General features: G+C 53.6%; 1 protein-coding gene across 4 annotated transcripts in view; it reads right to left on the bottom strand.

The window, feature by feature from the left end:
• NCKAP1 (NCK associated protein 1) overlaps positions 1 to 23,617 on the bottom strand; it is a 125,635-nt gene that overhangs the window by 2,631 nt on the left and 99,387 nt on the right. For all 4 annotated transcript variants that reach the window (XM_064163861.1, XM_064163862.1, XM_064163863.1 and 1 more), the window contains 3 exons: positions 19,843 to 19,959; positions 7,550 to 7,659; positions 1,025 to 1,114 (listed from right to left, as the gene is read on the bottom strand). In XM_064163861.1, the coding sequence (XP_064019931.1) occupies positions 1,025 to 1,114; positions 7,550 to 7,659; positions 19,843 to 19,959 (317 nt within the window). The remainder of the gene's footprint in view (positions 1 to 1,024; positions 1,115 to 7,549; positions 7,660 to 19,842; positions 19,960 to 23,617) is intronic.

Here is a 23,617-nt window from a genome sequence, read left to right as displayed (position 1 = left end):
GAGGATTCCCAAAGGAAAAGGCTCAGAGCAGAGAGGATCCCCAGAGGAAAAGGCTCAGAGCAGAGAGGATCCCCAGAGGAAAAGGCTCCGAGCAGAGAGGGTCCCAGGAGGAAAAGGCTCAGAGCAGAGAGGATCCTCAAAAGGCTCCAAGCAGAAGGGATCTCCAATGCAAAATCTCCAAGCATAGAGGATCCCCAAAGGAAAAAGCTCTGAGCAGAGAGAATCCCCAAAAGAAAACATCTGAACAGAGAGGATCCCCAGAGGAAAAGGCTCAGAGCAGAGAGGATCCCCAGAGGAAAAGGCTCAGAGCAGAGAGGATCCCCAGAGGAAAAGGCTCAGAGCAGAGAGGGTCCCCAGAGGAAAAGGCTCAGAGCAGAGAGGATCCCCAGAGGAAAAGGCTCTGAGCAGAGAGGATCCCCAGAGGAAAAGGCTCAGAGCAGAGAGGGTCCCCAAAAGGCTCCAAGAGGGTCCCCAGAGGAAAAGGCTCCGAGCAGAGAGGATCCCCAGAGGAAAAGGCTCAGAGCAGAGAGGATCCCCAGAGGAAAAGGCTCAGAGCAGAGAGGATCCCCAGAGGAAAAGGCTCAGAGCAGAGAGGGTCCCCAGAGGAAAAGGCTCAGAGCAGAGAGGATCCCCAGAGGAAAAGGCTCAGAGCAGAGAGGGTCCCCAGAGGAAAAGGCTCAGAGCAGAGAGGATCCCCAAAGGAAAAGGCTCAGAGCAGAGAGGGTCCCCAAAAGGCTCCAAGAGGGTCCCCAGAGGAAAAGGCTCCGAGCAGAGAGGATCCCCAGAGGAAAAGGCTCAGAGCAGAGAGGATCCCCAGAGGAAAAGGCTCAGAGCAGAGAGGGTCCCCAGAGGAAAAGGCTCAGAGCAGAGAGGATCCCCAGAGGAAAAGGCTCCGAGCAGAGAGGGTCCCCAGAGGGTCTGCACTGCTGCTAAGCTGCCAGGCGAGTGCCAAGCCCGAGCCTCCTGCTGCCCGCTCCGAGGCTCCTCCTGCGGGCAGCAGCAGGAGGAGCAGACAGCAGCTTACCATGTCCAGTAACAGGTAAACAGATTCTCTGTTCCTCGTAGTAGTCTTGTCGGTCTCCTGGCCAATCTTCAGCAGGCTGGACGAGGCAAGCTGCAGGGAAAGGATGGGTTCAAAGCAACTGACAAAGCTCTGCAGAGATCAGCTCCTGCTATCTCGCTGGAGACACATAATAAACCCTCCCTAAAGGCATCCAGATCCTGGCCAACAGGCAGCATCAGGAGCCCTGAACACACCCAACAGTCCTGCTTGGCACCATGCACTGCCTTTGCTCTCCTCCACACAACAGCCTAAGTGATCCCTCTCTGGAGATCTGCTTCTCAAAAGTGCTCCAAGCACACTGGGAGGCATTTGTGCTGATTGCTAGGGGTTAAGAGGCAACGTCTGCTACTTTAACATGAAAGGTGACTTCAGCCACGGCAAAACCTGGAGTGCTGCAGCCAGTTCTGCAGCCCCCAGGACAAGAGGGCTGTGGAGGTGCTGGAGTGTGTCCAGAGCAGGGCCAGGAGGATGCTCAGAGGCTGCAGCAGCTCTGCTGTGAGCACAGCCTGAAAGAGTTGGGGCTGTGCAGGCTGGAGCAGAGGAGGCTCCCAGGTGACCTTCTTGTGGCCTGCCAGCATCTGAAGGGGGCTCCAAAAAAGCTGGGGAGGGACTTTTGAGGCTGTGAGGGAGTGTCAGGAGTGGGGGGAATAGAGCAAAGGTGGAGGTGGGGAGAGTGAGGCTGGAGGTGAGGAGGAAGTTGTTGAGCAGGAGAGTGGTGAGAGGCTGGACTGGGTTGCCCAGGGAGGTGGTTGAGGCCCCATGGCTGGAGGTGTTTGAGGCCAGGCTGGCTGAGGCTGTGTGCAGCCTGCTCTAGGGTAGGGTGTCCCTGGGCATGGCAGGGGGGTTGGAACTGGCTGCTCCTTGTGCTCCCTTCCAGCCCTGACTGATTCTGTGAAACCTATGCCCAGTTTGCAATAAAAAGCCCAAATTCAGACTTACTTCCTAAGCTGTATTTTTGACTGGGGAAATGCCATTCTAAAGGAAAATGAACATAATATTTTGGCAGCCCCTGGGCAACCCTACAAAGAGATATAAAAGACCAGGATCTGAGGGGGGACTACAGGAAGGCTGAGCAGGGACTACTGACAAGGGCTTGAAATGACAGGACAAGGGGGAATGGGCTTGAACTAGCAGAGGGGAGACTGAAACTGGCTGTTAGGAAAGGGTTCTTTGCAGTGAGAGTGGTGAGAGACTGGCACAGGTTGCACAGGGAGGTTCTGGAGCACAGAAGCACCCAATGTGATCAAAGATCACAGGCTGCCCAAGTAGGTTGTGGAGCACAGAAGCACCCAATGTGATCAAAGATCACAGGCTGCTCAGGGAGGTGGTGGAGCACAGAAGCACCCAATGTGATCAAAGATCACAGGCTGCACAGGGAGGTTGTGGAGCACAGAAGCACCCAATGTGATCAAAGATCACAGGTTGCACAGGGAGGTGGTGGAGCACAGAAGCACCCAATGTGATCAAAGATCACAGGTTGCACAGGGAGGTGGTGGAGCACAGGAGCACCCAATGTGATCAAAGATCACAGGCTGCCCAGGGAGGTTCTGGAGCACAGAAGCACCCAATGTGATCAAAGATCACAGGTTGCACAGGGAGGTGGTGGAGCACAGAAGCACCCAATGTGATCAAAGATCACAGGCTGCTCAGGGAGGTGGTGGAGCACAGAAGCACCCAATGTGATCAAAGATCACAGGCTGCACAGGGAGGTGGTGGAGCACAGAAGCACCCAATGTGATCAAAGATCACAGGCTGCCCAGAGAGGTTGTGGAGCACAGAAGCACCCAATGTGATCAAAGATCACAGGCTGCCCAGGGAGGTTCTGGAGCACAGAAGCACCCAATGTGATCAAAGATCACAGGCTGCCCAGGGAGGTTCTGGAGCACAGAAGCACCCAATGTGATCAAAGATCACAGGCTGCACAGGGAGGTGGTGGAGCACAGAAGCACCCAATGTGATCAAAGATCACAGGCTGCCCAGAGAGGTTCTGGAGCACAGAAGCACCCAATATGATCAAAGATCACAGGTTTCACAGGGAGGTGGTGGAGCACAGAAGCACCCAATGTGATCAAAGATCCCAGGCTGCTCAGGGAGGTTCTGGAGCACAGGAGCACCCAATGTGATCAAAGATCACAGGCTGCCCAGGGAGGTGGTGGAGTGTCCTTCTGTGGAGCCTTTGCAGCCCTGTCTGGATGTGTTCCTGTGTGACCTGTGCTGGATTCTCTGGTGCTGCTGTGGCAGGGGGATTGGACTGGAAGCTCTCCAGAGGTCCCTTCCAGCCCCTAACATCCTGGGATCCTGTGTTTAGTTGAATTCTTTGTCACTCACTTCTCTCTTCTCATTTACAGTGTTAACTTCAGCATCAAAATATTCTTCTCTCTGTTAACCTGTTAGGTGCTATAAACTGAATTTACATACTGAACCCATCCTCATCAGTGTTAAATAACCTCCTAAAGTTGATCCATGTTTAATTAACTCTGAGGGGAAAGCAGACCACCCCCAGCACTCCACTTCCTTCTGCAGTGCACTGTGTTTTGTGTCAGACTAACAGTAAGCAAGCTGTAAAAGGTGGCAGAGAAGAAAGATTACCACAATAGCTGAAGCCCCAAATCAGGGGCTGTGTGCAGTGAAAAAGCAGTGCTCTGAAAGCAGTCTGCTAACAGTGGAGTGAAAAAGCAGCAGTGCTCACCTCACTCCAAAAGTGGTTTTTATCACATGAAGCCAGACTGGTTCCCTTCACTTGTCAAATGCATGCAACTCCACAGCAGCCTTTCTCTTTCATCTCTTCCAGCCACCAGTTGCATTGACACAAGGCCAATGGGGCTTGGTTTGGTTTGCTTTCCACTGTGTATTGTCAACCAGAAACTTCCAGAAATGAAACATTTGCCCTTGGAATGGACTGCCCAGGGAAGTGGTGGAGTTGCTGTCCCTGGAGGTGTTGCAGCCAAGCCTGGCTGGGGCACTTAGTGCCATGGTCTGGTTGGTTGGGCAGGGCTGGGTGCTAGGTTGGGCTGGCTGAGCTTGGAGCTCTCTTCCAATCTGTTTGGTCCTATGATTCTAAGTGTGTGTGCATGTGGAATCCCTGGGTGGTGCAGATGCAGCTGTAGGATGTGTGCTTACCCAAAACACAGCCAGGTGCAGGGCTCTGCACTGTGGCCACAACAATCCCAAACAGCACTAGAGGCTGGGGCCAGAGTGTCTGAGAGCAGGCAGGCAGAGAGGGAGCTGGGGGTGCTGGCAGAGAGGAGCTGCAGAGGAGGCAGCAGTGCCCAGGTGGGCAGCAGAGCCAATGGCATCCTGGGCTGGCTGAGGAGCAGTGTGGGCAGCAGGACAAGGGAGGTTCTTGTGCCCCTGTGCTCAGCACTGCTCAGGCCACCCCTTGAGTGCTGTGTCCAGTTGTGGGCTCCTGAATTGCAGAGAGCTGCTGAGGTGCTGGAAGGTGTTGAGAGAAGGGCAGCAAGGCTGGGGAGGGGCCTGGAGCAGAGCCCTGTGAGGAGAGGCTGAGGGAGCTGGGGGGGTGCAGCCTGCAGCAGAGGAGGCTCAGGGCAGAGCTCATTGCTGCCTGCAGCTGCCTGCAGGGAGGTTGTAGCCAGGTGGGGTTGGGCTCTGCTGCCAGGCAGCCAGCAAGAGAAGAAGGGGACAGAGTCTGAAGCTGTGCCAGGGCAGGTCTAGGCTGGCTGTGAGGAGGAAGTTGTTGTCAGAGAGAGTGATTGGCATTGGAATGAGCTGCCCAGGGAGGTGGTGGAGTGGCTGTGGCTGGAGGTGTTGCAGCCAAGCCTGGCTGGGGCACTTAGTGCCATGGTGTGGTTGGTTGGGCAGGGCTGGGTGCTAGGTTGGGCTGGCTGAGCTTGGAGCTCTCTTCCAACCTGCTTGGTTCTGTGATCTTTTAAGGAAAAAGAAGTTTCCCATGGTTTCTAGTTACCATTATTCCACCCTAAAACACCAAGAGGCATTTTTGTCACGTTCCAAGGCCAAAGCAAGGGAAAAAACCCAATGAGAATCACTCAAATTCAGTAGTAATTTTTAAAAATGAAAGCTCTGTTTTAGCCTTTAGTTTCCCTCCAAGTCTTGGCTAATTAAGAGCCACTTTAAGAATTCTATTCCCACTTGGGCAGCAGACCAAAATGAATTGAAAATGCAGAACCACCACCTAGGGGTTTCCCTTCTCCCTCAACTCCCCAAAGCATCACTAAGGATTTGAGGAGCTTTGATCTTCAGCCTACTCTGAATCATTACAAATTCACAGAGTGATAGAGGCTGGAAGGGACCTCCAAAGCTCATCCAGTCCAACCCCTGCCAGAGCAGCATCCCCCAGAGCAGGTCACACAGGAACACACCCAGGAAGGTTTCACTATCTCCAGAGAGGGAGGCTTCACAGCCTCCCTGGGCAGCCTGTGCCAGGGCTCTGGCACCCTCACAGGGAGAAAATTCCTCCTCCTGTTTCCATGGAGCTTCCTATGCCTCAGCTGACACCACTGCCCCTTGCCCTGGCACTGGCATCACCCAGCAGAGCCTGGCTGCAGCCTCCTGCCACTCACCTGCACATCTTTCCCAACACCAAGGAGGTCACCTCTCAGGCTCTCCTCTCGCAGCAGCACAGCCCCAGCTCCCTCAGGCTCTCCTCCTAAGGAAGCTCTTCCACTGCCTGCAGCATCTCTGTGGCTCTGTGCTGGATTCTCTCCAGCAGTTCCCTGAGGTCCTTCTTGAACTGAGGGGCCCAGAACTGGACACAATATTCCAGGTGCAGCCTCCCCAGGGCAGAGCAGAGGGGCAGGAGAACCTCTCTCGACCTCCTAACCACAGCCCTTCTAATGCAGCCCAGGATGGCATTGGCCTTCTTGGCCAGCAGAGCACATTGCTGGCTCATAGTGAACCTCCCCCCAGCCATGCCTGGAACATTCCCAATGTCAGAGTCAGTGTTGAAGGAGTGCAGACATGCCAGAAAGGTACAGCTCAAAGGCCACTCTGGAGTTCCCTTACCTGAAAAAGTAAAATGAACTCTAGAATCCAATTCACCCTAGAGGAAAAAAAAGTCTGCAGGGCAGAACCTTGACTTCAGATGCACTGCACAGCTGCTTTGTGCAGAGTATGGAAGTCTGTGTGCAAGCACTAAAGCAGCAAAGATTATACTGATGAAGTGAAATTAGGACCCTCTCCACATTTCTGCTGCTGCTCCTTTCCAGCCTCCCACACAGCTGGCTCTTGCTGAGCCAGCCACATTCTCAGCTGCATCAGAAGTGTGGCCAGGGGGTGCTGGTGGCTGAGGAGCTCAACAGGAGCCAGCAGTGTGCACTTGCAGCCCAGAAAGCCAAGCAGATCCTGGGCTGCATCAGGAGAAGTGTGGCCAGTGGGTGGAGGGAGGTGATTCTGCTCCTCTACATCACTCTCACAAGACCCCACCTGGAGTAATGAGCCCAGCTCTGGAGCCCCCAGTATGAAAAGGACATGGATCTGTTGGAGAGAGTCCAGAGAAGGGCCTACAAAGGGTATCAGAGAGCTGGAGCACCTCTCCTACAAGGACAGATGGTGGGAGTTGGGGTTCATCAGCCTGGAGTTCAGAACTCTCCAGGAGGACCTTACAGCAGCCTTGTAGCTCCTGAAGGGAGGCTACAAGAAAGCTGGAGAAGGACTTCTGCTGAGGGTGTGTGGTGTTAGGACAAGGAGCAATGGTTTGAAACTACAGCAGGGTAGACTGAGAGTAAGGAGCAAGAAGTTCTTCCCCATGAGGGTGGTGAGACCCCATGAGGGGTTGGACTCTGAAGGGGGCTACAGGAGAGCTGCTGAGGGAGTTTTTAGGGTGTTAGGTTAGTGACAGGACTAAGGGCAATGGATCCAAGCTAGAGGAGGGCAGACTGAGATTGGATGTTGAAGAAGTTGTTCCCCATGAGGGTGGTGAGACACTGGCACAGGCTGCCCAGGGAGGTGGTGGAAGCCTCAGCCCTGGAAGGTTCTAAGGCCAGGCTGGATGTGGCTGTGGGCAACCTGATCTGGTGTGAGGTGTCCCTGCCCGTGGCAGGGGGGTTGGAACTGGCTGATCCTTGAGGTCCTTTCCAACCCTGGTGATTCTGTGACCTGGAGAAGACTTCTGTCCACCTTCAGACATGCTTCCCCTCCCCAGCCCCTCCTTGACTTGGCAAATCACATCTCCAGACTGGATCAAGAGAGCTGTGCATTAGGAAGAAGTTCTTGACTCTGAGGGGGGTGGGAGAGTGGAATGGGTTGCCCAGAGAAGATGTGGACACCTGATCCATGGAAGTGTTTTACATCCAGGCTGGGTAAGGCTTTGAACAAGCTGTTCTAGTGGAACTAGATGATCTTTAAGGTCCCTTCCACCTCAAGCTCATTGCTGCTGTGATGTTAACACTTCCACTGGCAAACACACTCATCATTTACTCACTGCCCAAGCCTGATTATGCACAGAAACAGACTGAGATGGACTAGGGGCTGAGAGTTCCTCTCTAGCTCTAGGAATGAACTCATACATACAGCCAAAAACTCTTTGAGGCGATCCTCAATGCTGCCCTTGTGGATGGTAAACAAAGCTGCAGCAATCTGGTTGATAGCTTTTGCCAGGCAGTGGATGTTGTTGCAATGCCCTGGAAGAGAAAAAACAGAGACAAATCCTCTCAGCATCAGCTCTGGAAATGACAGCAGACAGCACCAAGCAGATTCATCACATTGAAAGGTCATCTTTTAGCATCCCACACGTGTCAGGAAAGGCACTGAAAGCACAGATCTCCCTTCTGGATGCTGCTGATAGGACTGGGGGAATGGATCCAATGGGCCATGAGGATGCTCAGAGGGCTGGAGCTGCTCTGCTATGAGGACAGGCTGAGAGGGTTGGGGCTGTGCAGTCTGGAGATGAGAAGGCTCCAAAGAGACCTTATTGTAGCCTTCCAGGATCTGAAAGGGGCTACAAGAAACCTGGGGAGGGACTTGTTAGGGTGTTGGGTAGTGCTAGGACTGGGGGGAATGGATCAAGCTAGAGGAGGGCAGATTGAGATTGGATGTTAGGAAGAAGTGTTTCAGCATGAGGGTGGTGAGACACTGGCACAGGCTGCCCAGGGAGGTGGTGGCAGCCTCAGCCCTGGAAGAATCAACCAGGTTGGAAGAGACCTCCAAGATCATCCAGTCCAACCTATCCCCCAGCCCCAGAAGGCTCTAAGGTAAACCTTATTGTGGCCTTCCAGTATCTGAAGGGGGCTACAAGAAAGCTGCTGAGGAGTTTTTAGTGTGTCAGGTACTGACAGGACTGGGAGCAACAGAACCAAGCTGTTCCCCATGAGGGTGGTGAGACACTGGCACAGGCTGCCCAGGGAGGTGGTGGAAGCCTCAGCCCTGGAAGGTTTTAAGGCCAGGCTGGATGTGGCTGTGGGCAACCTGATCTGGTGTGAGGTGTCCCTGCCCATGGCAAGGGATTGGAACTGGCTGATCCTGGAGGCCCCTTCCAATCCTGACACTATGATGACTCTGTGCACAGGCACAACCTGAGAGACATACCTGTGGCCTTCAGAAACATGGAAGAAGAACATACTGGAAGGTTCACAGATTCATACAATGGTTTGGGTTGGAAAGGACCTTCAAGAGGCAAGACATGGCAAGACACTGGGAAGAAATTCTTTACAGTGAGGGTAGTGAGGCACTGGACCAGGCTGCCCAGAGAGGCTCCAAGCCTGGAATACTCAAAGGCAGGTGGGATGGGTCTAGTGGAAGCTGTCCTGGCTCATGGCAGAGAGGCTGGAACTAGATCATCTTTATGCCACTTCCAATCCAAGCTCTTCTGTGATTCTGTGAGTAGTGACCTGCAAATGTTATCTTGTCTCCCTTAAAATGGTCCTGTGAAGCTGTTTGCTGTGTTTCTCTTCAGCCACCAATGCAAGGGGAAGAAAATGATCCATAGGGATCTATATGGGATGAACTCTTCCTAATGGTTGGACTCAGTGATCTTAAAGCTCTTTTCCAACTGAAACAATTCTGTGGTTCTGTATTTTCCCCCTTCAAGTTCACAGAATAGAATCATAGAATCAGCCAGGTTAGAAGAGAGCTCCAAGCTCAGCCAGCCCAACCTAGCACCCAGCCCTGCCCAACCAACCACACCATGGCACTAAGTGCCCCAGCCAGGCTTGGCTGCAACACCTCCAGCCACAGCCACTCCACCACCTCCCTGGGCAGCCCATTCCAGTGCCAATCACTCTCTCTGACAACATCTTCCTCCTCACAGCCAGCCTAGACCTGCCCTGGCACAGCTTGAGGCTGTGTCCTTTTGTTCTGTCATTGGGTGCCTGGGGAAAGAGCCCAACCCCACCTGGCCACAACCTCCCTTCAGGTAGTTGTAGAGAACAGTAAGGTCTCCCCTGAGCCTCCTCTTCTCCAGGCTAAAGTTGTCCTGTCCAGACAGCATTCACCCAAGAGATCTACAGGAGCTGCAGAGCAAAGCTGGCTAATTGCTAATGCTCACCCAAGGCTTCAGAGGCCTGGAAGCTGATTAAATCATCCCAGGGTTCAAAGACAGCAGGAGTGCTCCTCAGTAGCCTGGAATCTCTGCCAGGCAACTTCCACTCAAAACCACCTTAAAACACATCCAACAGACATTCAGTTCTGGGCTCCCCACTTCAGGAGGGACAGGGATCCACTCCAAAGAGTCTAAGGGAGGGCTACAAGGATGCTGAAGGGACAGGGATCTGCTCCAAAGAGTCTAAGGAAGGGCCACAAGGATGCAGAAGGGACAGGGATCTGCTCCAAAGAGTCTAAGGGAGGGCTACAAGGATGCTGAAGGGACAGGGATCTGCTCCAAAGAGTCTGAGGGAGGGCCACAAGGATGCAGAAGGGACAGGGATCTGCTCCAAAGAGTCTGAGGGAGGGCCACAAGGATGCTGAAGGGACAGGGATCTGCTCCAAAGAGTCTGAGGGAGGGCCACAAGGATGCAGAAGGGACAGGGATCTGCTCCAGAGAGTCTGAGGGAGGGCCACAAGGATGCTGAAGGGACAGGGATCTGCTCCAAAGAGTCTGAGGGAGGGCCACAAGGATGCAGAAGGGACAGGGATCTGCTCCAAAGAGTCTAAGGGAGGGCTACAAGGATACAGAAGGGACTGCAGCACTGTCTGATGAGGAGAGGCTGAGCCTTGGGGCTTTTTGGTCTGGTGAGAAGACTTAGCAGGGATCTAAGCAATGCTTATAAATAGCTGAGGGCTGGGGGGCAGAAGGGAGGGGACAAACTGTGCTCAGCTGCAGCCTGTGACAGGACAAGAGGCAATGGGTATCGATTCCAGCGAAGCAAGAGAGGGGATCTGAGCAGTGTCTAATAGCTGAGGGCTGGGGGGCAGGAAGGAAGGGACAGGCACAGCCTCTGCTCACTTGTGCCCTGCCACAGGACAAGGGGCAAGGGATGGACACTGCAGCACAGCAAGTTCCAGCTCAACAGCAGCAACAACTTCTTGGCTGTGAGGGTGCCAGAGCCCTGGCACAGGCTGCCCAGAGAGGTTGTGGAGTCTCCTTCTGTGGAGCCTTTGCAGCCCTGTCTGGATGTGTTCCTGTGTGACCTGTGCTGGATTCTCTGCTCCTGCTGTGGCAGGGGGGGTTGGACTGGAAGCTTTCCAGAGGTCCCTTCCATCCCCTAACATCCTGGGATCCTGCAAGCTGGGCAAATATCCTCCTTATAGGAGTTAGGAAGCACACAAGCCTGCAGAAACCAGGGATTCTTATCTCTCTTTTTGACCATTGCTGGGCACTGAGCTCATCTCTTCATTTAGGAGCATGCCTGAGCAGTGAGGTCAGCCAGACCTCAGCACTGCACAGCACAAAGATCACTTTTTCCTCATGCACAGAACTATCCTTACTCAAACACAATTTCCTCAGTCATTTTATTGCACAATTTACTCAGTGCTTAACTCCTATCTGCACCTCCTGACTCCTCTAACACCCTCAGCAACTTCAGAGGATAAGAATCAGAATCAAGCAGGTTGGAAGACTCTTCTCAGGAAGAGTGTGGCCAGCAGGACTCTTCCTGAGGGCTCTATGAATGAAGGTTCCCCTGGGTACCAGCAGGGCTCCCAAGATTGCTACTCCTGCTCTGTCTCCTACACTGCTGCATGGAGTATGTTAGTTCCAAAAGAGAACAGACCACCACTTCCCTTGAACATCAGTCAAGAACATCTGTTCTGCCTGGAGCACAGCCCTGAGAGGAGAGGCTGAGGGAGCTGGGGGTGTGCAGCCTGCAGCAGAGGAGGCTCAGGGCAGAGCTCATTGCTGTCTGCAGCTGCCTGCAGGGAGGCTGTAGCCAGGTGGGGTTGGGCTCTGCTGCCAGGCAGCCAGCAAGAGAAGAAGGGGACAGAGTCTGAAGCTGTGCCAGGGCAGGTCTAGGCTGGCTGTGAGGAGGAAGTTGTTGTCAGAGAGAGTGATTGGCATTGGAATGGGCTGCCCAGGGAGGTGGTGGAGTGGCTGTGGCTGGAGGTGTTGCAGCCAAGCCTGGCTGGGGCACTTAGTGCCATGGTGTGGTTGGTTGGGCAGGGCTGGGTGCTAGGTTGGGCTGGATGAGCTTGGAGCTCTCTGCCAGCCTGCTTGATTCTATGTTTCTATGACTCTAAGGTGATGTGGACTGGCCTCAGCCAGCCCAGCCTGGTGAATTCTCTGATTCTGAGCCTCAGCACAGACTTTTCCTGGGCTGAGTTGCCTGCAGGAGGCTGCAGCAGTTAACATTGTGCTGGATCAGTTAGCATCTGCTCCTCTGCAGCCAGCAAGAGCTTCCTGGCTACAGCTGCTCATCACCACTGAAGTAGAATCACAGAATCAGGCAGGTTGGAAGAGAGCTCCAACCTAGCACAACCTAGCACCCAGCCCTGCCCAACCAACCAGACCATGGCAATAAGTGCCCCAGCCAGGCTTGGCTTCAACACCTCCAGCCACAGCCACTCCACCACCTCCCTGGGCAGCCCATTCCAATGCCAATCACTCTCTCTGACAACAACTTCCTCCTCACAGCCAGCCTAGACCTGCCCTGGCACAGCTTCAGACTCTGTCCCCTTCTTCTCTTGCTGGCTGCCTGGCAGCAGAGCCCAACCCCACCTGGCTCCAAGTAGTTGGCCCTGACTCCCATTTCAGTGATGCCAAGCTGAAGAGCATTCTCAGCTCACTTGACTCTATGATTTCAGGTTATGTTTACTCTCCAAGTGTCCTGTTTTTGTTTTGAATTTTTAAGTCTCAGGGACTGCAGAAAATAAAACATCAGCAAGGGAAATCAGCTACCAAACTGTTGCCTTCTAAGCTGCAAGGAGTTTAGGACTTGGCAAAGGCTGGCTCTTGCAGTCAGCTATTCTGTCATAGCTTCAAAATGCTACCTTAGTCCTCCAGCCTGGCATCTGACTGAGTAGTTGAGGCTTTTAGTATCAGGAATCACAGTAAAGGTCTGTTAGACTCTGAGCCTTTATCTGGAATTACTGGAACAAACAGGCTGGATCTTGAAGTAAGCAGAGAGAATGCAGACAGGGCTAAAGCTGTCCAGGAACTGTCTGTATTTGAGAGTTATGTCTTGCCAGATGACCAAACTGAAACTCCTTTCATATCTCTGGTGGATAAAGTCAGGATTTGGCCATGGATTTGACTTTCTATATTAAAAAGAAAAGCTCAAAGCAGCATTGATTAAGTTTCCATCTCTATGGAGTGTCTGAAGCCAGCTGCTGTGCAGGAAGAGCAGAACAGAGGAAGGAGCAATACCATGCAAGGAAGGCAGGGCTGACATGGCCCACTGAGGTTCTGCAGTGATTGCTGTAGAGTGACCATAGTTTATGTATTCCTTTTGCCAGGCTCTTTTCCTCCCCATAACAATGAGTCTCCTCAGTAAACAGCTACATAATGCACACCTCACAAACCCAGGAGCAACTCCTAACCCAAGCTTATTGGAGTTCCAGATGCAGCTTCTCTCCAGGCAAGAGTTTGATGAGACCAGTGCTGCTGAATATCTTTGTCAGTGCCATGGGCAGAGCAATCAGTGCACCCTCAGCAAGTCTGCAGCTGGCACCAAGCTGTGTGGCACAGATGACTTGCCAGAGGGCAGGGATCCATCCAGAGGGAGCTGCACAGGCTGCAGAGCTGTGCCCAGGCCAACCTCAGGACATTCAACAAGGCCAAGTGTAAGGTCCTGCACCTGGGTGAGTGCAGTCCCAAGCACAGCTCCAGGCTGGGTGGGGAATGGCTGAGAGCAGCCCTGAGGAACAGGCCCTGGGGGTCTGGGCTGATGCAAAGCTCCACAGGAGCCTGCAGTGTGAGTGCAGCCCAGACACAACCCTGTGCTGGGCTGCAGCAAGAGCAGTGTGGGCACAGGGCAAGGGAGGGGATTCTGCCCCTTGGCTCTGCTCTCCTCACACCCCACCTGCAGTCCTGGGGGCAGTTCTGGAGCCCCCAGCACAAGCAGCACATGGAAGTGTTGGAGCCAGTGCAGAGGAGGCCACCAAGATGCTGAGAGGGCTGCAGCAGCTCTGCTGTGAGGCCAGGCTGAGAGAGTTGGGGCTGTGCAGCCTGGAGAGGAGAAGGCTTGGAGGAGACCTTGGAGTGGCCTTGCAGGATCTGAAGTGGGCTACAGGAGGGCTGGGGAGGGACTACTGACAAGGTCTGGTAATGGCAGGAGGAGGAGGAATGGGTTTGAAGTGGCAGAGGGGAGATTGAAACTGGATGCCAGGAAAGGGTTCTTTGCAGTGAGGGTGGTGAGACACTGGCACAGGTTGCCCAGGGAGGTTGGGGAGCACAGAAGCACCCAATGGGATCAAAGATCCCATTGGGTGCTTCTGTGCTCCCCAACCTCCCTGAAGGTGTTCAAGGCCAGGCTGGATGAGGCCTTGAGCAACCTGTTCTAGTGGGAGGTGTCCCTAATGGTGGCAGGGGGTTGTCTCTTCCAACCTAAACCTTTCTGTGACTCTAAGGCTTTGGAAGGCTCCAGGCTCATGAGGCTGTGGTAAGCCCAGGTCACAGGATTGGGCCAAGGCTGGATTTGACTCAGTGTTATTTATATGCTTTGCCCTGCTCACCACTATGTAGAACTGTAACACTGTAGCCTGTGAATTGCTTCTCCATTTCAATCTCCCAACAGTTCTCCAATTCACTGCCTGAGTCTCTCCTTTTGCCCCTTTTGGAGCAATAGAGCAATCTGTCTGCTCATTAAACTATGGCAATGAACCTACTGGTGCCTAGCATGGTGGGGGAGGCTTGGCTGCTGCAGCCCTGCTTGAGCCAAGGCTGAGTCTGAGTTTGTCTGTATCCTTTGTGCCTTTATACCTCTTCTGTAGTAGTGTGTCCAATTTTGGGCTCCCCAGTTCAAGAGAGACAAAGATCTGCTGGAGAGAGTCCAGCAGAGAGCCAGAGGATGACTGCAGGACTTGAGCACCTCCCTGTGCAGAGAGACTGAGAGCCCTGGGGCTGTTCAGGCTGGAGAGGAGAAGGCTGAGAGGGATCTGATCAGTGTCTAGCAGTAGCTGAGGGGTGGGGGCCAAGGGGAGGGGGCCAAGCTCTTTTGGGTGGTGCACAGCAATGAGCCAAGGAGCAATGCACACAAAGTGGAACACAGAAGGTTTCACCTCAGCATGAGGAGAGACTTCTTTGCAGTGAGGGTGCAGGAGCCCTGGAGCAGGCTGCCCAGAGAGGCTGTGGAGCCTCCTGCTCTGGAGCCTGTCAGAGCCCAGCTGGGTGCACTCCTGTGTGGGCTCCCCTGGGTGATGCTGCTTTTGGCAGGGGGTTGGGCTGGGTGATCTCTGCAGGTCCCTTCCCACCTCTACAGCTCTGCCAAGAAGCCTTAGCTGTAGCTCAGAGCCAGCTGAGGCTCTGCTAGGCACAGCAGGGTGAGAGCATGGCAGAGCTGCCTAGAGGAGGCCAATCCATGCAGATCTGTGCTCCTGGCCAGCAGCTCTGGGGTTCTGGCCATCAGTAAAGCAGCCAGGCCAGTTCCAAAAGCTCACAGCACTTTCTGCTGTTCACTGCTGGACAAAATGTGCACCAGGCCTGGGAGTTTCAAAACCATCACCCCAGCTCCCTTCCCAAGCACTGCAGTGCTTCTACCACTGCCTAGTTTGAGATCTCTTCTAACGTTGTTCACCCAAGATCAGACCCTCCTGAGAAGGGGAAGGTCTGGCACAGCAAGGCAGCAGTTCTAGCAGCTGCTGTAAATGCACTCCTGTGTGCACTGCCCTGGGTGATGCTGCCTTTGGCAGGGGGTGGGACTGGATCATCTCTGGAGGTGCCTTCCAGCCTCTAAGGTGCTGTGAGTCTGTACTGCTGTTTGCTTTGGTTAACAGAATCACAGACTCAGACAGGGTTGGAAGGGAGCACAAGGATCAGCCAGTTCCAACCCCCCTGCCACAGGCAGGGACACCCTACCCTAGAGCAGGACACTCCTTCCATTTGACCTCCAGTTCTGTACAAGTGCTTCTGGTTCCTCTCCTTTGGGGTACACCTCCTGGCCCAGCTCACCCAGGAAGAAGCTGGGAACTCTAAAGCTCACAACTCTGCAAATCAATCTTCTAAGTTCTAAACTGAATGAGTGATGGAACAGACTGCCCAGGGAGGTGGTGGAGTGGCTGTGGCTGGAGGTGTTGCAGCCAAGCCTGGCTGGGGCACTTAGTGCCATGGTGTGGTTGGTTGGGCAGGGCTGGGTGCTAGGTTGGGCTGGCTGAGCTTGGGGCTCTCTTCCAACCTGCTTGCTTCTATGATCTACCTGACTTATTCCTACCTGGCAGAAGTGCTACACTACCCATCTGAACTGAAAGCAGAGTTAACAAACCCCCCAGCTCCCCAAACTGAAGATGGTATTGATGAACCCAGTTTAAAACCATTGCTGGGCTCTCAAAAACCAACCACAGCACAATCCCCTAAAATGATACCAAATTCAGTAGATTTCTTTTGGTCTTTCCCCAGTTACCTTTTCAGAAGTCAATTCAGATATTCTCTGCAAGTGAAAATTCTGACTGGATGAAAAAAGGATTAAGGTGGCTTTAAAAGCAAACCAAAAGCAGAGCCACCCAGGCTGTGCCCTGGAAATGCATGCAGAATAAAGGTGGTTTCTTTTTGAGAGCCATGGAAATAGCTTGAATGGCTGAAAGGTGATGTTTGTGTGGGTTGGAACAGTTTGGTCAGGCTTTTTTTACCCAACTTAATTTTGTCTGAAAGAATTTTTTCAGGTGGATTAGATGCAAACTATTTCCTTTGAGGCAAATATTTCTCTCTCTTTTCCCCTCCCCCCACTTCTTAAAAAGGAAGTTAAACTACTGTGTAAGAGAATCACAGCATCAGCCAGGCTGGAAGAGAGCTCCAAGCTCAGCCAGCCCAACCTAGCACCCAAAGAATCAAGCACTCAGGAAGGGTGGACGTGACCTCCAACCTTGCACCCAGCCCTGCCCAACCAACCACACCATGGCACTAAGTGCCCCAGCCAGGCTGCGCTTCAACACCTTCAGCCACAGCCACTCCACCACCTCCCTGGGCAGCCCATTCCAATGCCAATCACTCTCTCTGACAACAACTTCTGGACTTCAGCAAGGCCTTTGACACTGTCCCCCACAGCAAACTGCTGGCTAAGCTGTCAGCCCATGGCTTGGATGGCAACACTCTGTGCTGGGTTAGGAACTGGCTGGAGGGCCAGACCCAGAGAGTGGTGGTGAATGGTGCCACATCCAGCTGGCAGCTGGCACTAGCAGTGTCCCTCAGGGATCTGTGCTGGGCCCCATCCTCTTTAACATCTTCATAGATGATCTGGATGAGGGCATGGAGTCAGTCATCAGCAAGTGTGCAGATGACACTAAGCTGGGGGCAGATGTGGCTGGGTTGGAGGGCAGAAGGGCTCTGCAGCAGGACCTTGACCACCTGTACAGATGGGCAGAGTCCAAGGGGATGGCTTCAATAGCTCCAAGTGCAGGGTGCTGCACTTTGGCCACAACAACCCCATGCAGAGATACAGGCTGGGGTCAGAGTGGCTGGAGAGCAGCCAGACAGAGAGGGATCTGGGGGTACTGATTGATACCTGCCTGAACATGATCCAGCAGTGTGCCCAGGTGGCCAAGAGAGCCAGTGGCATCCTGGCCTGCATCAGGAATGGTGTGGCCAGCAGGAGCAGGGAGGTCATTCTGCCCCTGTACTCTGCACTGGTCAGACCACACCTTGAGTGCTGTGTTCAGTTCTGGGCCCCCCAGTTTAGGAGGCACATTGAGATGCTTGAGCGTGTCCAGAGAAGGGCAACGAGGCTGGGGAGAGGCCTTGAGCACAGCCCTACGAGGAGAGGCTGAGGGAGCTGGGATTGGTTAGCCTGGAGAAGAGGAGGCTCAGGGCAGACCTTATTGCTGTCTACAACTACCTGAGGGGAGGTTGTGGCCAGGAGGAGGTTGCTCTCTTCTCTCAGGTGGCCAGCGCCAGAACAAGAGGACACAGCCTCAGGCTGCGCCAGGGGAGATTTAGGCTGGAGGTGAGGAGAAAGTTCTTCCCTGAGAGAGTCATTGGACACTGGAATGGGCTGCCCGGGGAGGTGGTGGAGTCGCCGTCCCTGGAGCTGTTCAAGGCAGGATTGGACGTGGCACTTGGTGCCATGGTCTGGCCTTGAGCTCTGTGGTAAAGGGTTGGACTTGATGGTCTGTGAGGTCTCTTCCAACCTTGGTGATACTGTGTGATACTGTGATACTGTAACTTCCTCCTCACAGCCAGCCTAGACCTGCCCTGGCACAGCTTCAGACTCTGTCCCCTTCTTCTGTAGCTGCAGAGCCCAACCCCACCTGGCTACAGCCTCCCTGCAGGCAGCTGCAGGCAGCAATGAGCTCTGCCCTCAGCCTCCTCTGCTGCAGGCTGCACACCCCCAGCTCTCAGCCACTCTGGCCTCAGAAGAGCCCAACCCCACCTTCTGCTCACACTTTACACCTTCCAAGATGTTGCTTCCCAAATTTCCTGCTTAGAATGCCAACAACATATTAAATTTAGAAGAGACATCTCTGGTGAGTGGCCCAGAGGCAGTGTGGAGATGAGTGGAAGATGTGTACCACTGCATCATGCCCCATGCTAATTAACGCAGAATGCATCTCACATCTTAGGACGAGACTGCCCCCTGCAGTATAGAATCAGTCAGGGTTGGAAGGGAGCACAAGGAGCAGCCAGTGCCAACCCCCTGCCATGCCCAGGGACACCCTACCCTAGAGCAGGCTGCACACAGCCTCAGCCAGCCTGGCCTCAAACACCTCCAGCCATGGGGCCTCAACCACCTCCCTGGGCAACCCATTCCAGCCTCTCACCACTCTCCTGCTCAACAACTTCCTCCTCACCTCCAGCCTCACTCTCCCCACCTCCACCTTTGCTCCATCCCCCCCACTCCTGCCACTCCCTCACAGCCTCAAAAGTCCCTCCCCAGCTTTTTTGGAGCCCCCTTCAGATCCTGGCAGGCCACAAGAAGGTCCCCTGGGAGCCTCCTCTGCTCCAGCCTGCACAGCCCCAACTCTTTCAGTCTGTGCTCTCAGGGGAGTATCCAAACTGTTTATCAAATCCCCAACACCAGACTCCTTTTTCACAGACAGTTCTCTCAAACCAGTTAAGGAAATGCTTTGTGAAGTCATTTTCAGAAGAACTTTTTGTCTGCAGAGGAGAAGGCTGAGAGGGGATCTGAGCAATGTCTGTCAAGAGCTGAGGGCTGGGGGGCAGGAAGGGAGGGACAGGGACAGCCTCTGCTCACTTGTGCCCTGCCACAGGACAAGGGGCAAGGGATGGGCACTGCAGCACAGCAAGTTCCAGCTCAACAGCAGCAACAACTTCTTTAGTTTGAAAGTTTGAAACAGAGGAGGCTGAGGGGAGACCTCCTGGCTCTGTACAGCTCCCTGAAAGGCCCTTGTGGAGAGGTTGGTGCTGGTCTCTTCTCACAGGGCATTAGCCAGAGAACAAGAGGCAATGGCCTCAAGCTGCAGCAGGGCAGGCTGAGACTGGGCATGAGGAAGAATGTTTTCCCAGCCAGAGTGGTGAGGCACTGGAATGTGCTGCCCAGGGAGGTGGTGGAGTCCCCAGCCCTAGATGTGTTTAAAGGTGGGGCTTGGGGATGTGCTTTAGGGGTGAATCTTGGAGAGCAGCGTTCTGGGTTGGACTTGGTGATCCTGAAGGGCTTTGCCAACCTGATTGTTTCTGTGATTCTTGGCTGTGAGTGTGCCAGAGCCCTGGCACAGGCTGCCCAGAGAGGTTGTGGAGTCTCCTCTGGAGCCTTTCCAGCCCTGTCTGGATGTGTTCCTGTGTGACCTGTGCTGGATTCTCTGCTCCTGCTGTAGCAGTGGGGTTGGGCTGGAAGCTCTCCAGAGGTTCCCTCCAACCCCTAACATCCTGGGATCATTATTTACAGCAAGGCAAATGGCAGCCTCTGGAGAGGACTTCCTATTCTTTTATCCCAACTTTCTATTAAATGCACTTTCTGACAGGCTACAAGAGTTGGCTTGGAGAAGAGAAGGCCTGGAGGAGACCCTGAAGTGGCCTTCCAGCATCTGAAGGGGGCTGGGGAGGGACTCCTTACAAGGCCTTGTCATGACAAGGAGTAATGGGTTTAAACTGACAGAGGAGAGCTTTAAACTGGATGTTAGGAAGAAAATCTTTACAGTGAGGGTGGTGCTCCCAAGGGAGTTGGGCTGGGAGATCTCCAGAGGTCACCTCCAACCCCTGACATCTGGCATCCTGGATTAAGCCTCAGTGACTGTGAAATTTTGCAGACTACAAAAGAAGCAGGTAAAGACTCAAAGCAAAAGCATCCCAGAAGGCACTCAGAGCAAAGAGAGAAGTGTCTTTACCTTACCTTCAATGGCAGGGCTGTACTGAGACATCACGTTGCTGGCCAAAGTTGGCAAGGACACTGCCACAAAGACCATCAGGAGGCAAGCAATTTTGTACTCTTCTTCTGGACTGATGTTTTCTGACAACAAAACAACAAAAATCAAAGTTCTTTAGTTAAAAAGAAGTCACCTTCAACTATTTCCTTGCAGTTGCAGGTGGTTCAGCACACAAAACACTTGACCCATGTGAAATGCAAACCACCCCATCATCATCAAAGCTCAAAGTCTGCTCTGTTGGAAGGAGGAACAGAAGAGCCCTGTCAAAAGGACTTCTAAAAGTCCACCCCATGGCAAGCTGCTGCCACCCAGTCAGCTCTAACCATTCAGACTCTGAGGTGCAAAGCACTATTTTTATGTGCTGGTATAAACTTAGTTGTTGCTCTGAGGTGAGGACAGCTTCTCCTGTAGTGCACTTTGACACCAGCTGCCACAAGCAGCTCCTGGCACAGCTGCAGCTCCTGGCTGGGACAGATTCACTCTGGTATGGGTAAAGAACTGGCTGAAGGGCTGAGCCCAGAGAGTGGTGGTGAATGGTGCCACATCCAGCTGGCAGCTGGCACTGGTGGTGTGCCCCAGGGATCAGTGCTGGGCACAGTCCTGTTCAGTATCTTCACTGATGATCTAGACCAGGGAACTGAGTTCAGCATCAGTGAGTTTGCAGATGACAGCAAGCTAGGAGCAGCTGTGGAGCTGTTGGAGGGTAGCAGAGCCCTGCAGAGGGACCTGGCCAGGCTGCATGGGTGGGCACAGACCAATGTCAGGAGTTGTAACAAGTGCAGGGTTCTGCACTTTGGCCACAACAACCCCAAGCAGCACTAGAGGCTGGGGCCAGAGTGGCTGAGAGCAGCCAGGCAGAGTGGGAGCTGGGGGTGGTGGGAGAGAGGAGCTGAAGATGAGGCAGCAGTGCCCAGGTGGGCAGCAGAGCCAATGGCATCCTGAGCTGGCTGAGGAGCAGTGTGGGCAGCAGGACAAGGGAGGTTCTTGTGCCCCTGTGCTCAGCACTGCTCAAGCCACCCCTGGAGTGCTGTGTCCAGTTGTGGGCTCCTGAATTGCAGAGAGCTGCTGAGGTGCTGGAAGGTGTTGAGAGAAGGGCAGCAAGGCTGGGGAGGGGCCTGGAGCACAGCCCTGTGAGGAGAGGCTGAGGGAGCTGGGGGTGTGCAGCCTGCAGCAGAGGAGGCTCAGGGCAGAGCTCATTGCTGTCTGCAGCTGCCTGCAGGGAGGCTGTAGCCAGGTGGGGTTGGGCTCTGCTGCCAGGCACCCAGGGACAGAGCAAGGGGACAGAGTCTGAAGCTGTGCCAGGGCAGGTCTAGGCTGGCTGTGAGGAGGAAGTTGTTGTCAGAGAGAGTGATTGGCACTGGAATGGGCTGCCCAGGGAGGTGGTGGAGTGGCTGTGGCTGGAGGTGTTGCAGCCAAGCCTGGCTGGGGCACTTAGTGCCATGGTCTGGTTGGTTGGGCAGGGCTGGGTGCTAGGTTGGGCTGGCTGAGCTTGGAGCTCTCTTCCTGCCTGCTTGATTCTGTGTTTCCATGACTCTAAGGTGATGTGGACTGGCCTCAGCCCACACTGTAACTGCTTCACAAACAGCAGCACCATCACACACCTGCCGTTAAGATCAGTTGCAAAACCCAAGCCAACAGTTGATGAAGCAGAGCAACTGCACCTGTAGAAACCAACTGGCAAACTGCAACATCAAAACACAAGGTCCTATCCAATACACAGCAATTCCATGGCTTGTTCTCTCAGCTGAAATGTTTCACAGCTGAACCACAATGCAAAGAAGCCTGTCCTCAGAGGAGAGAAGCTTGAGCCCTCCAATCGTCCTTGTGGGCCTTCTCTGGACAGGTTACAGCATCTTTAGATCTTTCTTATCCCTATCACAGAGGAGTACTGCAGCCAGTTCTGGAGCCCTTATTACAAGCAGGATGTGGAGATGCTGGAGAGTGTCCAGAGCAGGGCCAGGAGGATGCTCAGAGGCTGCAGCAGCTCTGCTGTGAGCACAGACTGAAAGAGTTGGGGCTGTTCAACCTGGAGAGGAGAATCATAGAACCTTAGAATCAACCAGGTTGGAAGCCTCCAAGATCATCCAGCCCAACCCATCCACAGCCCCAGAAGGCTCTGAAGAAACCTTATTGTAGCCTTCCAGTATCTGAAGGGGGCTACAAGAAAGCTGCTGAGGGAGTTTTTAGTGTGTCAGGTGTCAGACTGGGGGCAAAAGATCCAAGCTGGAGGAAGGGATATTGAAATTGGATGTTAAGAAGTTGTTCCCCATGAGGGTGGTGAGACACTGGCACAGGCTGCCCAGGGAGGTGGTGGAAGCCTCAGCCCTGGAAGGTTCTAAGGCCAGGCTGGATGTGGCTGTGGGCAACCTGATCTGGTGTGAGGTGTCAGGGGGTGTTGGAGCTGGCTGCTCCTTGAGGCCCCTCCCAGCCCTGACAGCTGTGTGCTATAGGCTCTGTCATACCCTGCCACAGCAGATTTTCTTTGCAGACAGATCAGGTGCCTGCAGAGGTCAGAAAACATGTTTGGTGCCTGGTGTCTAACAGGATCCAAGCTAGAGGAGGAGAGACTGAGATTAGATGATAGGCAGAAGTTGTTCCCCATGAGGGTGGTGAGACACTGGCACAGGCTGCCCAGGGAGGTGGTGGAAGTCTCAGCCCTGGAGGTGTTTAAGGCCAGGCTGGATGTGGCTGTGAGCAACCTGTTCTGGTGTGAGGTGTCCCTGCCCATGGCAGGGGGGTTGGAGCTGGCTGCTCCTTGAGGTCCCTTCCAGCCCTGACAACCTTGTGCTTCTGTATTCAAAATGGCATTTCAGACTCCAGCTGCCTCCCAGAGACACAAGTACTCATCTGTGTGACACACACAAACCAAATACCCTTCTCTTGAAGGCACACAGACATTGTGCTTGACACTTCAGGCTGGATATTCAAATGCCCTTTGGAATTAGCTCTATTTTCCCCTCCCAAAGTAACTACCAATACGTGGCTCTTTTAAAAGCTACTTCAATCTGATTCTAACACGAACTATCCAGTTACACACAGGGGGAAAGAGCAACAAAGTGCTCTGGAAGGAAGAGAGAGGGGAGGGAGGGAAGCTGCAGACTGTCAAGAAGCACTTTAGACTCTTAAATTCATGCCATGGAACCTGCCAGAGTAAACAAAACTGAAAAGCTTAGACAGTGGTGACCCAAAGCAAACGCTAAGGAAGCACTAAACATGTGAGAACATTAAGATGTTTACTTTGCCTTCTTTCCCCTTGTAAGCTCCATGTTAACACTTGTATAACACAGCAGTAACACACTGTGGAGCTCATGGAGTGCTTTCAGCTGTTGTTGCAGCTCCTTTTGCCTACTGAAAGGGCTGAGGCTGGTGACAGACCTGTACAACAGCACTGAGCTGTTCACAGCAGAGTGAAGGTTTTCCACTACTGGCCATTAAACTCCCTCAGCATCACCTGGTTCATTCTTTTCTGGGTCAGCAAGGTTGAAAAGCTTCTCAAGGTAACCCATCACCAGGCACTACTCATTCCTGTTCTCATGGAGTTAGGGAGCTGTAAAGGGCTAACCCTCCTGGGGAAGTGGTCTTGAACCTGACCCCCAGGTCCTACTGACTCATTCCCTGGGGTGGGTCTGAGCCTTACTCCAGGTGTAGTGCTTAGCCCACTCCCATTTAGAATCACAGAATCACTCAGGGCTGGAAGGGAGCACAAGGAGCAGCCAGTTCCAACCCCCCTGCCATGCCCAG

This window comes from Pogoniulus pusillus, chromosome 24, assembly GCF_015220805.1.
Source record: "Pogoniulus pusillus isolate bPogPus1 chromosome 24, bPogPus1.pri, whole genome shotgun sequence".
NCBI lineage: Eukaryota > Metazoa > Chordata > Aves > Piciformes > Lybiidae > Pogoniulus > Pogoniulus pusillus.
The sequence above is the reverse complement of the archived record's forward strand: the minus strand, read 5'-3'. Positions and strand labels throughout refer to the sequence as shown.